Genomic DNA, 17,844 nt, shown 5'->3' with positions numbered 1-17,844 from the left:
AATATCTTGATAGAAGATGGGATAGAATGTGGTTGAATTAGTAAATGAGAAGGTACATTAATAACTAGTTCTTAATGTAAATAGACCTTGCAAAGATCAGAGTGACTTCAAATAACACCATTTTCATGTCCAAGTGGAAGACCTAGCTCTTCAGCGTAGTTTTTCACTGAGTAATAATAGCAATGTATTTCTCTCATCATAGCCTTGGAGTGGGATCTGCTTGGTAATAAACTGTTTTATTTGCTTGACTCTAGATGGTGTGGTAATGTGTAATGTAAATAACTGTATATGTTAACATAGTGTGGTGGTGCCTAATGGCTCCAACCAGGTTACTCCCCAGTTTTTCAAGGCAAAATTATGTGTATAAACACACAATAAATTACGGTCTCTGCCCTGAAGAGCTTATATTCTAAAAGAGAGATATTTCATTCTCTCACAGAATTGCTACCAAAACTCAAGGAAATTTTCCTCTCCTTTTTTGATTGCTTTCTAGTATAGACCTTCCAATAAAAGTTCCCCGTAGCATATAAAGATAGAAGACTGAGAATTCATATTACTTAGCCCTTGTACTTATGTTATTTGGAATCCTTATTCAGAATACATGTAATATTAAATGAGAATATATCTTATAAATAAAGTGCTCTTGAGTTCTTATACTGTTGATGTCAGAAATGTCAGTTTTCAGCAAGAGGTTCAGAAATGCAGCGTTTTAATCAAAACTTCATGTAAAGCTTCAAGTTTAATTATGGTGCTGAGAGTCCAAGGGAATGATGGATTGGGGAAGCAGCTGTGCACCAGTCCAGTAGTGTCGGGGAGACATTATGGCTCTATAAGATAAACTGACTCCAAAGGTTGCTGTGAGAAGCATATTCATCATTTGTACTTACTACACAGTATAAAAAGTGACAGGTTTCAGAGTAGCAGCCATGTTAGTCTGTATTCGCAAAAAGAAAAGGAGTACTTGTGGCACCTTAGAGACTAACAAATTTATTAGAGCATAAGCTTTCGCGAGCTACAGCTCACTTCATCGGATGCATTTGGTGGAAAAAACAGAGGGGAGATTGATATACACACACAGAGAACACGAAACAATGGGTTTATCATACACACTCAGTGTGTATCTCCCCTCTGTTTTTTCCACCAAATGCATCCGATGAAGTGAGCTGTAGCTCGCGAAAGCTTATGCTCTAATAAATTTGTTAGTCTCTAAGGTGCCACAAGTACTCCTTTTCTTTTAGTATAAAAAGTGTGTCAGACACACACTTTTTATACCGTGTAGTAAGTACAAATGATGAATGTGTTTCTCACAATAACCTTTTGCCTCCTAGCACTCACCTAATGGTACTAGCTAATATTGTGGAAAAGGACTCTTGCCACACCGCAGAACCACATATCCCATTTAAAATGTGAAGTGTTGCCTGTAGTACAATCATGGTCATCTTTATACTTTGTGAACACAGCAGCCATATTACAACTTTTCCTTGGAAGGAGTAGTGAGCAGATAGGACTTTCTGTACCCTCTAGCCATAGCACAGCTGCACATGGGCAGCCACAATATGTCCCTAAGAGTAGTTTATATGCACTTGCCAGGCAAATTTTCAGACTGAACCACTTTGCAAAATGACCACAGTTTTCTTTTGTATTGTTAGAATGGACCTGATGAAGGGTTTTAGAAATACCTTTAATGCAAATGAAGCCTGCTCACTTGATTTGGTTCTAGATTTTGAAAGTCTAGATTTTTCAGGTTTCTTGTGCAGAGGGGGAAAAGTCTATAAATAAATGGATATGCCTGTTTTTTCTGAAACGGAGACTAACCCTATGTCTATGCTAGGACATTTTTTTTAATATAGAGAGGGCTATAGGTGGCATTTTAAGCATCTTGTTGTCTACCCTTGTGTAGTTCTATATGACAGGGTGCTTAAAATGCCAGTGACTGTGTTAGCCCTGATGGAGCTGAATTGGTCAGAGCAGCACTGGGAAATTTTAGCTAACATTTTGTATTGCAGACAAGTCCAAAGATGCCAGGTCCTCCCTGTGTAGGTGTAGTCACATCTACAAGACTGAACTGCTATGGCAATTCTGGAATGCTACAAACTAGTTTTTCAAATTAGGGTTTGTGTCTATGCTACTACCCAACTTCCCCAGTGAAAGATGGTTCTAAGTGGTGCTCCCAGACTTGAATCTCCTTACAAAAGTGTAATATATATAGTCTCCGAGAATTGTAAATCCAAAAGGGAATAGTTGAGTCAGTTGACAAATGTCCCCTGCTTTGCAGGAGACTTAATACCTCTGAAGAATCATTAAATTAGGCTAAGTGAATTTTTGTAGAACAGTGTGAAGTATACCACCAGTAATGCTGTCATCTTAATTTTTGTTTAGTTCTATGGGAAGAGAAGGATTTCACTCAGCTGAATCTGTAGTTAGTCAGCAGATGAGTCTCAGTATTGGTGATGATAGCACTGGCAGCTGGTCCAATCTAAGCTTTGAAGATGAACATCCTGATGAGAGCAGCAGTTTTCTTCACCTCAGTGACAGGTAACTGTAAACACTTTTATCTGCTTACACAATCACCTCAATGTATGTTGAGCTGGTTTAGGTTTCTCCTTCATCAGAAAGCTTTATTTTCCATTGAACAGAAAGATGCTTTTTCACTAAAATTGGCTTCAGCATTATTATGTTTAAATCAGTGTTGCCCTTCAGAAGGGGATATTTCTAGTGTGAATTCACATTCCTACCTGTACAAATTGTATATTAATAGTTACGGTATGAATTTTAAACTCTTATGGCAAGAAATCAAGTTAGTTTTTATAGTGTTGACATGCCATGAGTATAATCTGAATATTGTATGTATTTAATGACAGTATATTAATATACTAATTTTAAAAGCAACATAGGAGTGCAAAATGCAATGTATATCTAACATGGCGTGGATAACATGAATACAGTAACTTTTTTATTTTCTTAATTTTTAATGCTTAAGTTCTTAATCATCAAGATTTTGTATTTTAATTTGCCTGTTTTTACCAAAAATAAACAAACAAATAACCAGCCCCAAAACAGAAGAAACCAAACAAAAAAATCAAGAAAAATTCAGAGCACGTTAGGCTTGAAGAGCTTACACATCCATTGGATTTGTTGATTGAATTTATAAACTCTTTCAAAGGAAAATTATTGAGCTTGGAGAGCTTATGACCTCTGTTGTTTATAAGCTCTCTTGCTCAGTTATAAAACTGACCCTTACACTGATTTATAAACTCTTCAGGATAGAGGCTCCCTCCTGCAGAGCTCATTTGCTCCACAGGAGAATTAAGATTTCAATAGAGAATCCATTTTATCTGCAAAGATATTAATTAGTATGTTAATGTAGAGCTTCAGTTAGTATAATAGCTCCAACATTAGTAAAAATTTCCACTGTACATGTATATAATTGACTTTATTTTTTTAAAAATAACATAAGGGTTTCACCCTTACTGAGGAATAGTTAACATGAACATTTCAGATCATAGTTTTATCTGTTTTTGTTTTGTTTTGTTTTTGTTTTAGTTGTAAGAGCAAAAGGGTATCTCAGGATACTTAAATTTGGGGAAAGTGTGAGGTTTTTTCACCTTTCATAACATATAAGCAGGGGAACATTTTTTTTTTTCATCTTCAAACTTTCCTTACAACTCCGTCTGTAGGTTGCGGCTAACCTATGCATGTAAAATTTCAGCTGGAAAAATATTTTCCAGAAAGTTGTGAGCTTCTGAAAACAGATAATAATTTACTATTTCCCACGCCTGTGGAGACCCACTGGAGCTCTGCAGTGATAATGGTTCGGCAAATTCTCTAGTTTGGCACTGGTCAGGTCCCAAGGGTGCTGGACTAGAGAGGTTCAACCTGTATAATACATTAGAGCACCAAACTCGTAGTTAATGTCAGAAGCTTGGTGGAATGAGGATAATCAATGGGACACAGTAATACCAGGGTACAAAATATATCGAAAGGACAGAACAGGTGCTGGTGGGGGAGTGGCACTATATGTGAAATAAAGCATAGAATCAAATGAAGAAAAAATCTTAAATGAACCAAACTGTACCATAGAATCTCTATGGATAGTAATTCCATGCTTGAATAATAAGAATATGGGAGTAGGGATATATTACCGACCACCTGACCATGATGGTGATAGTGACTATGAAATGCTCAGGGAGATTAGAGAGGCTATTAAAATAAATAACTCAATAATAATGGGGCATTTCAACTATCCCCATATAGACTGGGTGCATATCACCTCAGGACAGGATGGAGAGAGAAAGTTTCTTGACACCTTAAATGACTGCTTCTTGGAGCAGCTAGTCTTGGAACCCACAAGAGGAGAAGCAATTCTTGATTTAGTCCTAAGTGGAGCAGAGGATCAGGTTCAAGAGGTGAATATAGCAGAACCGCTTGGTAATAGTGACCATAAGATAAATAAATTTAACATCCCTGTGGCGGGAAAAACACCACAGTGGCCCAACACTGTAGCAGTTAATTTCAGAAAGGGGAACTACACAAAAATGATGAGTTTCAGAGTAGCAGCCGTGTTAGTCTGTATTCGCAAAAAGAAAAGGAGTATTTGTGGCACCTTAGAGACTAACAAATTTATTAGAGCATAAGCTTTCGTGAGCTACAGCTCACTTCATCAGAAGCATGCAGTGGAAAATACAGCGGGGAGATTTTATATACACAGAGAACATGAAACAATGGGTGTTTTTTTTTCTCTCCGGCTGGTAATAGATTTAGTTGGGGATTGGTCCTGCTTTGAGCAGGGGGTTGGACCTTCTGAGGTCCCTTCCAACCCTGACATTCTATGATAATAGCTAACCTTACCTGATCACTCTCATTACAGTGTGTTCAGTAACACCCCTTTTTTCATGTTCTCTGTTTATATAAAATCTCCCCACTGTATTTTCCATTGCATGCATCTGATGAAGTAAGCTGTAGCTCACGAAAGCTTGTGCTCAAATAAATTTGTTAGTCTCTAAGGTGCCACAAGTACTCTTTTTCTTTTTTTAAAAATGAAGAGGTTAGTTAAACAGAAATTAAAAGGTACAGTACCAAAATTGAAATCCCTGCTGCACGGAAATCCATTGAAATTCCCTGCTGCACGGAAACTTTTTAAAGACCCCGTAATAGAGACTCAGCTTAAATGTATACCACAAATTAAAAAACACAGTAAGAGAACTAAAAAAGATCCACCATGGCTAAAAAACAAAGTGAAAGAAGCAGTGAGGGGCAAAAAGGCATCCTTTAAAAAGTAGAAGTTAAATCCTAATGAGGAAAATAGAAAGGAGAATAAACTCTGGCAAATGAAGTGTAAAAATATAATTAGGAAGGCCAAAAAAGAACTTGAAGAACAGCTAGCCAAAGACTCAAAAAGTAACAGCAAACATTTTTTTTAAATACATCAGAAGCAGGAAGCCTGCTAAACAACCAGTGGGGCCACTGGACAATCTAGATGATAAAGGAGCATTCAAGGACAATAAGGACAATAAAGCCATTGCAGAGAAACTAAATGAATTATTTGCATTGGTCTTCACAGTTGAGGGTGCGAGGGAGATTGCCAAACCTGAGCCATTCTTTTTAGGTGACAAATCTGAGGAACTGTCCCAGATTGAGGTGTCACTAGAGGAGATTTTGGAACAAATTTGCTAAACTAAATAGTAATAAGTCACTAGGACCAGATGGTATTCACCCAAGAGTTCTGAAGGATGTAAAATTGCAGGACTACTAACTGTAGTCTGTAACTTATCATTTAAATCATCTTCTGTACCAAATGACCGGAGGATAGCTAATGTGATGCCAATTTTTTAAAAGGTCTGCAGAGGTAGCCCCAGCAATTATAGGCAGGTAAGCCTGACTTCAGTACCGGCCAAACTGGTTGAAACTATAGTAAAGAACGAAATTCAGACACATAGATGAACATAATTTGTTGGAGAAGAGTCAACTTGGTTTTTGTAAAGGGAAATCGCGTCTAACCAATCTACTAGAATTCTTTGAAGGGGTCAACAAGCATGTGGACAAGGGGTATCCAGTGGATACAGTGTATTTAGATTTTCAAAAAGCCTTTGTCAAGATCCCTCACCAAAGGCTCTTAAGCAAAGTAAGCAGTCATGGGATAAGAGAGAAGGTTCTCTCATGGATTGGTAGCTGGTTAAAAGATAGGAAACAAAGGGTAGGAATAAATGGTCAGTTTTCAGAATGGAGAGAGGTAAATAGTGGTGTCCCCCAGGAGTCTGTACTGGACCCAGTTCTATTTAACATATTCATAAATGATCTGGAAAAGGGGTAAACGGTGAAGTGGCAAAATTTGCAGATGATACAGAACTCTAAAGATGGTTAGGTCCCAAGCAGACTGCAAAGAGCTACAAAAGGATCTCTCAAAACTGGGTGACTAGGCAACAAAATGGCAGATGACATTGAATGTGGATAAATGCAAAGTAATGCACATTGGAAAACATAATCCCAACTATACATATAAAATGATGGGGTCTAAATTAACGGTTACCACTCAAGAAAAAGATCTTGGAGTCACTGTGGATAGTTCTCTGAAAACAACCACTGCAGCAGCAGTTAAAAAAGCAAACAGAATGCTGGGAATCATTAAGAAAGGGATAGCTAAAAAAGGCAGAAAATATCATATTGCCTCTATATAAATCCATGGTACTGTGTACAGATGTGGTTGCCCTGTCTCAAAAAATATATATTGGAATTGGAAAAGGTTCAGAAAAGGGCAAGAAAAATTATTAGGGGTATGGAACGCCTGCCGTATGAGGAGAGAGTAATAAGACTGGGACTTTTCAGCTTGGAAAAGAGACGACTAAGGGGGGAATATGATAGAGGTCTATAAAATCATGACTGGTGTGGAGAAAGTAAATAAAGAAGTGTTATTTACTCCTTCTCATAACACAAGAACTAGGGATGTCCAAATGAAATTAATAGGCAGCGGGTTTAAAACAAACAAAAGGAAGTATTTCTTCACACAACGCACAGTCAGCCTGTGGAACTCCTTGTCAGAGGATGTTGTGAAGGCCAAGACTATAACAGAGTTCAAAAAAGAACTAGATAAATTAATGGAGGATAGGTCTATCAATGACTCTTAGCCAGGATGGGCAGGTGTCCCTAATCTCTGTTTGCCGGAAGCTGGGAATGAGTGACAGGGGTTGGATCACTTCATGATTACGTGTTCTGTTCATTCCTTCTGGGGCACCTAGCATTGGTCACTGTCGGAAGACAGGATACTGGGCTAGATGGACCTTTGGTCTGACCCAGTATGGCCGTTCTTATGTTAATTCAGTTTTCAGGGAGAATTTGATAATTTTGTTACTTACAGATTTAGTTCCTCATAATTAATATTTTGAAAAGATTCCTCTGTTTATGTTCAATTGGGGCATGCATGTTGGGTGCATTGCTGACTGTGAATCTTATCTGTAGTGAAGAGGAAATAGAACAGGCTAAAAAAATCATACTTTTCCCCCAGTGTTGAAGATCGTGTTGAGATTTGCTGTTCTAACTTTTGCAAGAAGTAGGTTAAAGAATGAGGAGCTTGACTTGTCAATCATACAGAATGAATTCAGTGCTATGCTCCTTGCTGTCATAGGTACAGATATGTTCTGGAAATATATCCTTGCAACTTGTGCTTTAAACATAATGAAGAATAGAGTTAAGTGTATTTTAGAAATTGGTTCAAATGATGTAGAATTAATACATTTTCTCGTATGAAAATATTATGATCACCATATTTATGTACTAAAGTGAAACTTCTCACTTAAACTTTTGAAGTATTTTCTTGCATTTGCTTTGCATTATGTTTCTGGATCAATGTGTTAATTCAGTAACAAAGTCTGCCCTAAGAGATAGTTATGCAATACCATGTAATTCACTGAGAATGCATGGGTGGAACTAAAAGCAGAATTTGGATGCTTAAGTGTGTGAAGTCAAAATACAAAGAAACAAATATTCAGGGAGTTGGAAATAAAGAGTAAAAGCAACATTTTAAAGTATTTTGTTTTCTAGTAGCATCTAATTCTTATGCTCCTAAAATTTGCTTATAGGTGATTGTTTCCTGCAGTCAGTTTTCAGTTAGCATGGAATGCGATGGACAGTATTAATACTTATTGAACTAGTCAAAATAATTGACTGTTTTTCATAGTATAGAATAAGTTAAAGTTTATTTTTGAAGAGCAGAACACTTGGTTACATACCTTTTCGTTACATACCTGTTGTTCTTCAAGATGTGTTGCTCATGTCCATTCCATTACCCACCCTCCTGTCCCTCTGTCGGAGTTGCCGGTAAGAAGGAACTGAGAGGGTGTAGGGCCAGCAGTGCCTGGCCAACTCATGAGCACGGGACTCCGTGGTAAGGCGAAAATCTCTGATGACTGTGCACGTGGGCGCGCACATACCTAGAATGATATGGACATGAGCAACACATCTCTAAGAACAGCAGTTACAAAAAGGTAGGTAACTGTTTTTTTCATTGGTCCACATGATGGCAAAATTTACACCACAGTGATGTTTTTGTAGCTACTATATTGTTTTGAGTAAGGAGCTGAATTGATTAGCCAGAGGCCCATAACACTAAAGTAAATTCCGCATATTTACATATTAGTTTTGCATCAAATATCTGTTTTCTTTGTGTTGAAACAGAAAGATTACTTTGAACAGCAGAGAGTGCTTTAATCATTCTTAATAGTCTTTGCTGCAATAGTTTTTTGTAAAGTTTTAGTAAACAGGTTTCATTGGATTCCATTTCCTCTATCTTGCTTCTAAGCTCCCCTGTGAAAAACTGTATAGACAGACAGCCCTCCATCAATTAAGTCATGTCCCATCATCCCCAAATATCTCCTAAATAGAAGTGGTAAGTGACTTTCCTTTGCTCTGAATTTATTTATCTAAATATGTATCTCTTCTCCCCTCTCCTCCCCGTCCGCCCACCAATGTGGTAAGATGGACTGGTTGGGTCTACTTTTATTTAGACTTGATTTTTCATACATTCTCTATTCAAAGTACACTGAATAAAAGCCCTTTTGTGGCAGCAGCATTCTGTAGCTCCCTCTCTTTCAGAGCTCTGAATTCTTCACTCTGCCACTGAAAGGATTAACAGATGCAGGGTCGGCTCCAGGCACCAGCTAAGGAAGCACGTGCCTGGGGCGGCCCCTGTGAAGGGGCGGGATTTCAGCCAATATTGGGGTGATGCTTCGGCGGCTCTCTGGCTGCCGTTTTCGGTGTGGTTGGTTTTTTTTGTTTTTTTTTTTTTGCTTGGGGTGGCAAAAAAGCTCAAGCCAGATGTATGACTAGGGAGATCTACTTTACAGACACAGCAATTCACTCCTTTTTCTGTTTCATCATTGAAGCCACCTGTTAAAAACCTCTATATTGGTCACATATAGATCACGTCACTTCAGGACATTCAGACCTAGTGCTAAACTGCTTTTTCTTTTATAGCTACTTGCTGTACCAGTAAGTCACACATCATCAAAGATTATGTATAGTAGTCGGCTGACACTGTCTTTGATATTGTAGGTACTTGTAGAACTGATTTCTATCCATAGTGCTGATATAGTACAGTTCAGTAGCACTGTGAACAGTTATCAGTATCACTAATATTCATCCAAATTTAAAAAGACCCCAGTACATAACTTTGATCATTGATCTTCTAAAGAAGCAATAGATCTGTTTCGCAGCACGTTCAGAAAGCAAAGCACAACCATAAATAGAGGCTATCTCCCTACTACCTTACTTAAAATGTGTTTTCCTTTTGACGTTTCTAAACTGTCTTCCAGTGCCAAGAGTTTTTATCCAATCAGTTGTGTGGTTCATAAGTTTTGCTTTGTGACTTGTGACTAGATTTCAATTCTAAAGGTCCTGCAGCAAAAAAACTTCAGGACCAGACTTCAAAGAGAAACTGCTGAGCTTCAGTTCGTTTGAAAATTTGACACCATCAGCTGAGGATTAAACAAAGACTGTGAATGGCTAGCCAACTACAAAAGCAGTTTCTCCTCCCTTGGTGTTCCTTTGCTCCTTTGCTCAGCTGCTAGAAGAGGGCCTCATCCTCCCTGATTGAACTAACCTCGTTATCCCTAGCCTGATTCTTGCTTGCATATTTCTACCTGCCTCTGGAAATTTCCACTACATGCAACTGACAAAGTTGATAGTCACCCAGAAAGCTTATGCTCCAATACGTCTGTTAGTCTATAAGTTGCCACAGGACTCTTTGCCAGTTCTTATACAAACATTCAATCGGTTCTGAAACTGAATTGGAAGTAGATGTTCGGATGTAATCTTCAGTGTGGAAGAAATGGATAGATGTCAGGCTGTCTACAGAACTGAGTAGACAGCATCAATGCACAGGTTATATTTAGTTAGGCTTGGCAAAACTCAGTTCTTGTTATTTATTTATTTATTTATTTATTTATTTATTTATTTTTTGCCATTTCAGTAAGTAGTATCAGTTTTATTTTTTTCCAATTTTGACTATTATTATTCACAGTTGGGGAAATTATGCCGGGTAGTGTTGGGGTTAGGGTTCGGGCAGTGCTGATAGCAGAGCTTTTGGGCATGCCCAGCACTGACAGCAGAGGTGCAGGGGGCTCCCTGTACAGTTGAGGGGCCCAGGACACTGGGGTACAAGGTGCAGAGGAGGCTGTGTCCTGGCCCGGTACAGCAGAGACTCCCTGGCAGGTCTGTAAGGAGGAGGACGAGCTGTTCAGGTTGCTGCTGAACAGTTCCTGCCTGGCAACAATGTCACACTCCTTGCTAGAGGGTGGGTGAGCAGGGCCATGACTGCGGAGCTGCAGAGGGCTCTCTGTGCTGCTGCAGGGCTGATGACTCTCAGTTCCTGCAGCACCAGGTGCACTGGGGAGGCTGCACTCGCTCTGACTGTTACCAATGGATATTTTTCATCAATTTCAGTGTTTCAGCTGAAGTTGATGTTTACAGACATCTATCTATTTATATTGAATCCTGCCAAGCCTATATTTAGTTAGCTTCATAACTGTAAGAGCTAGACTCATAATTTTTATTGGTTTAGATACTGAGGCAGAGGATGAATTTCTCCAGAGTAAAGCATCTGCACCTCAAGCTGTTGCAGTCCTATCCAGCGTGCCATGCTTTCCTCTTAAATATTTTCCATGACAAGAGTATATTCTATGTAGTGACTCTTAAACAATCTTTTGACAGTATATATACTTATCTTGATGGGATTTAGAGAGGTTTGTTCAGTTTTTGGATTGAAGAGAGATTGGAATAATGCAGATCCTGTGAAGATGCAGGAATGGGCATCCCGCTTTAGGAGACAGGTTGCCTTGAAAGAGTAGTAATTGGTTACAAAGCCTTATATCTCCAGTTTACTGTGGCGAACATGACCTGGGATAATTCTAATGCAATAGCCTTTGTAAAGGTGGTTGGTAGCTTTTAGTTCAGCATCTACATGTACATAATACAAAAGACACTTACTTGACAGACCAGCAAGTTTTACTTATTCCATGGGTTTCTCTATCAGTCATGGTTGAGGGCAGTGTGCGGGAGCTTTATAATAATACTTTCTGTTCACTGCATATTCTGTGGATAGATGACTTTATTCTCCAGGGATCTAGCATCTAGCAACAGCACAAAATTCACTTTACAAGAAAACAGATACTTTGCTATTGTACAGTCTAGCCACGTGGCTGAGTATCTAGTTTGAATAATTCAAACAGTAGTGTGAAATTAGTGCTCGTTGAAAATATATAAAGCTGCTCCATAATCAGAGCAGTATTATGTACAAGATAATTCTATTAGATTCCAAGCATCGTACTTTTTTCTTTTACAATCTGACTGAAACCTAGTAACTTTTTACTGATCTCTTTTAGTTTCTGTGTTTGTCTTTTAGTTACATTTCAGAATTTCTAGCTGAAAGGTGCCATATGTATGTGTAAAGCAGTCATCTGAATAAACTATATTCAATGTTTGTGATGTGGAATGCTATATTTGTAATTCAGAACTAAAAGCTTCATTTTTTTCGTATATATAGAAATGAAAATGTTTACATAGTATATAGCACACTGCTGCTTGAGAAATATTTTCACAACTGTCTGTATAATTACTTTGTGTAGTATTGTAATTATCCATGTTATTGTAGTAATTGCATGTCGAATACTTCTGTGAATTTGAGAATTTTTTTTTTTTAAAGCTATGCCATTTTATTTGGTTTGCTGCAATTTTAGAACTTAATTGCTTTCTTTGGAGACTCTAGAAATCGCTGCTTTTGTTTTCTTTATTGGAATAGTGAACAGACATACTAAAACACAGCATGTTCTAGTTAAATGCACCAAACTGGCTGAATCAGAGGTCTGCAACATTTTTTAAAAATATATTGGAGGGCTCCAGGCATTCAAGTTAAATTAGCATTCACCTCTATGTTTTAGGGTGGTGTTTTACCCAATTTAGCTCTGTCCTGCATAGAAACATAAAAATAAATTCAATTTATCTGTGGAATGGATCTCCAACTACTAGTGAAATAGAACCTTGTAGCAAAATAAGAAGTCATGTTTTAGAAGTGTTCTAAACAATAAAGAGCAATTTTTAAAAAGTCACCTGTAAAGAATTTTATAGTTCTGATGAAATAAAATATTTTCTGCATATTTAATTAGTTTTCAATTCTAAACTTTTCCTGCTAATCAGACCTGTTGTAGATCACTGCTGGGGTTTTGGAATGAGATTTACAGAAATATTTTTATTGTGAAGCCTTCTTCACAGTGTATACTTGTACAAGCTCTTGCCTAATATTTTATATGCATACACTTACATTGTGACCTGTGAGTAGTCCGGTTGAAATCAATGAGACTATTTGCACAAATAAAGATCTGTAGATTTCGGCCCAAGGATAGAATTACTGACTTGGAAAATGAGTGTGAGTACAAATTAATCTTGTCACCTGTTTATAGCACTCACCAGATTTCATGATTGTGCAGTTTTCTATTCTGAACAGCCCTGATGGTCATGCCTATATTCTGTTCCAGCAAACCTGCTTAGGAAATTGCAGTGCTCGTACATCAAATATCTTGACAAAGCGGCTTTGAGGAAAGTAAAGGTTCTAGTTTGAGCTGTTGTTCTTTTCTAGTTCAGCTCTGTTCTCTTCTTCCCCTGGCAGTAATGGTAACAGCAGTAGCTGGAGCAGTCTTGGTTTAGAAGGAGATATGTATGAGGAGAATTTATCCTTTCCAACATCAGACAGGTTGGTCGAGTCCAGAAATTTAAACAGATAGGTTCCTCATAATTAATGCATGAAATCATCACTTTTGAAGATGAAGGATACAATTTATGTGCTAATCTTATACATTATCAATGTGCTTTTTTCACTTAATCATAACAATGAGTTCATACTGAATGGATAAATTCTGCTGTGCTAAAATGCAAATGTCTAATTGCAAAATGAAAAATACCTTTTATGCATGTTCTGCTTTGCTAGTCTATAAATCGTTCATTTACTTTGTCATGCAAATGAGAGCTTGCTTCCTACAGGATTTCTGTTTTGTTTTTTCTTTTGCTTCAGCTTATGAAAACTTTTTTAATTGTTTTACAGTGGGGTCTTTAATATGAATAATATAAACTGAAAGAATGCAATGAGCTTTTTTTTTTTTTGTAATGAAGCTAAAATAAAGTTTCCGGCTTAAAAGTAGCAACATGTTTTTTTCCTTTTTAAAATCCCTTAGAATTTTTTTTTCATATTAAGGTAGGATTTCTTTATTAGTTTGTTTGTTTGTTTGTTTGTTTTTGTGGTTTTTTTTGATTGTTTGTTTTTTTTTTAAACCTTGGGAACTTGTTAACAAACCCAATTACAACATGAAATGGTGTAAGAAGCAAAGATGCTTTTTCATGGTCATGTTCCTTTTCTCTTTAACACTCATCACTGATTCTTAGGATTGGCTCCATCCATTGTAAATGTACTGGGTATCTATTAATTCTTTGATATTTTATTTTTAAAATCCAGTGATGGAACAGAAGATAAGGATGAAGACGCTAGGGATTCTGTAGAAGGTAATGATGATTTCAGTACAGGTTGCTGTAACTGACTTTTGTAATTTACATGGATTATTTTTTATAATTATTTTGCTTTGATAGTACGTAAACATACCCCCATGTAACAACCCTGTTATACAAAGATGTTTACATAGCACACATCATGTAAGTGTAAAGGGATATTGTTAATCTAGAACCATTTAGGGTATATCTACCCTACATCTCGGAGGGAGCCTCCGAGCGTGACTCCACAAACTTGCAATAGTGGGGCTTAGCATGCTAAAATAGCTGTATAGATGTTGCTTTGATGTTGCTACTCAGGCCGGATCTTGGGGGGGGGGGGGGGGGCTTGAGAGCCTGAATGACAGCCTGATTTGCAACATCAAACCATGTCTACACAGCTATTTTAGTATGGTAGAAAAGCCCTGCTAGTGTGAGTTTGTGAACCCGGACTGGGAGGCTCCCTCCCAGATGCAGTGTAGATATACCTATAAACACTTTCTAATGCCCTTTAAATTATGGTAAATGGAAAATATAATATGTGCCTTTATTCACATATGGAAAATATAATATGTACCTTTATTCACATAAGCCATTGAACTCTGTGTCTAGCTCATTGGAAGTGTAAATTCATGTGTCTGTCATCATTCTGTGGAAGATATTAAGTACAGGTGATTTTAACATTTCTACAAGGACTGTGTTGAGTGCACATTGACCCAGATTCTCTGCTGTGCTGTTTCCTTTCACTGAAGCACAGAATAGGGTCTGTCGGTAACTTGTTTCAGCTCATTAATTCTGAGGGTAAATCTGCACCAGCTCCAGTGTAGATGTGAGCTGCCAAAGGATTTTACACTAGTAGAGGATAGCCAGAATACACTGTGCTTTGGGCATGCTCCTTCCCTGTCCCTGAGAAGGGCTACTAGGATGATCAGAGGAATGAAAAAGTACTTTGAGAGGAGACTCAAGGAACTTGGCTTGTTTAGCCTAACCAAATGAAGGCTGAGGGGAGATATGACTGCTCCTATAAATACATTACAGGGATAAATACCAGGGAGAGAGAGGAGTTATTTAAGTTAAGCACCAATGTTGACACAAGAACAAATGGATATAAACTGCCATCAACAAGTTTAGGCTTGAAATTAGACAAAGGAGGAGTGAAGTTCGAAAACAGCCTTCCAAGGGGAGCAATGGGACCAAAAAACCAAAGTTGCAAAACTGTGCTTGATAAGTTTATGGAGGGATGAGCCTGCCTACAGTGGCATGTGGCCCATCTGTGACTGCTAGTAGCAAATATCCGCAACGACCAGAGACAGGACACTAGATGGGGAGGGCTCTGAGTTACTACATAGAATTCTTTCCCAGGTGTCTGACTAGTTGGTTGCCTACATGCCCATGGTCCAGCTGATCACCATGTTTGGGGTTGGGAAAGAATTTCCCCCACAGTCAGATTGACAGAGACCCTGTGGGTTTTTGCCTTCCTCTGCAGCCTGGGGCACGGGTCTCTTGCCGATTTAAGCTAGAGTATATGGTGGCTTCTCTGTAATAGGAAGTCTTTAAATCATTTTGAGAACTTCAGTAACTCAACTTTGGGTCTATTACAGCAGTCGGTGGATAAGATTCTGTGATGTACAGGAGATTAGACGAGATGATGATGTCAGTCTCTTCTGGCCTTAAATTCTATAGGTCTGTGAGCCTGGGGCCAGATGAAGGGGGGTCTTGTGTTAGAGCTGTTTATGACACCTCTGTGCCAGGTAACACTCCCATATATTGAGATGATGTTTTAGATGGGACCACAAGGAGTTTGCTGACTGACAGGGCCACTGAAGTGTGAAATAGTAAACCTCTAGTTAACTCTCTTTCAACTAGGGAGTGAATTTTGCTGCACAATTTCAGAGTGACTTGATGTGGGGAAACATACTTTCTGATGTGGAATACAACCACAGTCTTTTGAAAAAATAAATTAGTAGATGTTAAGGAAAAGTAAAGAAAGTTTGGCTTGTCATTAAGCATCTGCAAGAATCTGAGGGAGATGACTGACTAAATTAATCCTGCTTCTCCTGTCTTTATCTACACAATTATCTTTTTAATAGCTAATACCTTTTGTGTAATGTCATCAAATTGTATTCTGCTCTCAAGGTATACTGCAGTGCCTTCAATATTAAATTGTTAGCTTTCCTTATGTTTCCTATTTGATTGAAAGAGCCTTAAATTGTAGCAGAGTAGTAGCCGTGTTAGTCTATATCCGCAAAAAGAAAAGGAGGACTTGTGGCACCTTAGAGACTAACAAATTTATTTGAGTATAAGCTTTCGTGAGCTACAGCTCACTTCATCGGATGCATGCAGTGGAAAATACAGTGGGGAGATTTATATACACAGAGAACATTAAACAATGGGTGTTACCATACACACTATAACGAGAGTGATCAGGTAAGGTAAGCTATTACCAGCAGGAGAGTGGGGGGGAAAAACCTTTTATAGTGATGATCAAGGTGGGCCATTTCCAGCAGTTGACAAGAACATCTGAGGAGCTGTGGGGGAGACGGGGAGAATAAACATGGGGAAATAGTTTTACTTTGTGTAATGACCCATCCACTCCCAGTCTTTATTCAAGCCTAAATTACTTGTATCCAGTTTGCAAATTAATTCCAATTCAGCAGTCTCTCGTTGGAGTCTGTTTTCGAAGTTTTTTTTGTTGAAGAATTGCCACTTTTAGGTCTGTAATCGAGTGACCAAAGAGATTGAAGTGTTCTCCGACTGGTTTTTGAATGTACTCTTAGGACAGATTCTTCTGCTGGGGTATCTCGGGGCCTCTCCTTCTGCCCCTCCACCCCCACAAACATGATACAGTTCTGTGGTGACCTAGAATCCTCTTTTCGACATCTCCGATTCAGGGAATATTTCCAACACACCTCTGAAAAAACATACTAACATACCACAGAGACCTTCCTACTAAGACTACAAAAAGAAGGATTCTGGGTGGACTCCTCCTGAAGGTCGAAACAATAGACTGGACTTCTACATAGAGTGCTTCCACCGACGTGCACAGCATGAAATTGTGGAAAAGCAGTATCGCTTGCCCCATAACCTCAGCCATGCAGAACACAAGCCTCAGAAACAACTCTGACATCATAATCAAAAAGGCTGACAAAGGAGGTGCTGTCATCATCATGAATAGGTCGGAATATGAACAAGAGGCTGCTAGGCAGCTCTCCAACACCACTTTCTACAAGCCATTACCCTCTGATCCCACTGAGGGTTACCAAAAGAAACTATACCATTTGCTCAAGAAACTCCCTGAAAAAGCACAAAAACAAATCCGCACAGACACCCCTGGAACCCCAACCAGGGATATTCTATCTGCTACCCAAGATCCATACACCTGGAAATCCTGGACGCCCCATCATCTCAGGCATTGGCACCCTGACAACAGGATTGTCTGGCTATGTAGACTCCCTCCTCAGGTTCTACCAGCACTGCCAGCTATCTTCGAGACACCACTGACTTGCTGAGGAAACTATAATCCATCAGTGATCTTCCTGAAAACACCATCCTAGCCACTATGGATGTAGAAGCCCTCTACACCAACATTCCACACAAAGATGCACTACAAGCCGTCAGGAACAGTATCCCCGATAATGTCACAGCAAACCTGGTGGCTGAACTTTGTGATTTTTGTCCTCACTCATAACTATTTCACATTTGGGGACAATGTATACCTTCAAATCAGTGGCACTGCCATGGGTATCCGCATGGCCCCACTGTATGCCAACATTTTTATGGCTGACTTAGAACAGCGCTTCCTCAGTTCTCGTCTCCTAATGCCCC

General features: G+C 38.7%; 1 protein-coding gene across 4 annotated transcripts in view; it reads left to right on the top strand.

Moving 5' to 3' along the window:
* AKAP11 (A-kinase anchoring protein 11) overlaps positions 1-17,844 on the top strand; it is a 69,592-nt gene that overhangs the window by 36,297 nt on the left and 15,451 nt on the right. For 2 of the 4 annotated variants that reach the window (XM_038401243.2, XM_043504541.1), the window contains exons 8-10: positions 2,380-2,535; positions 13,151-13,234; positions 13,991-14,037. In XM_038401243.2, the coding sequence (XP_038257171.1) occupies positions 2,380-2,535; positions 13,151-13,234; positions 13,991-14,037 (287 nt within the window). The remainder of the gene's footprint in view (positions 1-2,379; positions 2,536-13,150; positions 13,235-13,990; positions 14,038-17,844) is intronic. The other 2 variants (XM_038401250.2, XM_043504542.1) reach the window with 1 other exon arrangement.

This window comes from Dermochelys coriacea, chromosome 1 (genome assembly GCF_009764565.3).
Source record: "Dermochelys coriacea isolate rDerCor1 chromosome 1, rDerCor1.pri.v4, whole genome shotgun sequence".
NCBI classification, from domain to species: domain Eukaryota; kingdom Metazoa; phylum Chordata; order Testudines; family Dermochelyidae; genus Dermochelys; species Dermochelys coriacea.
The sequence above is the reverse complement of the archived record's forward strand: the minus strand, read 5'-3'. Positions and strand labels throughout refer to the sequence as shown.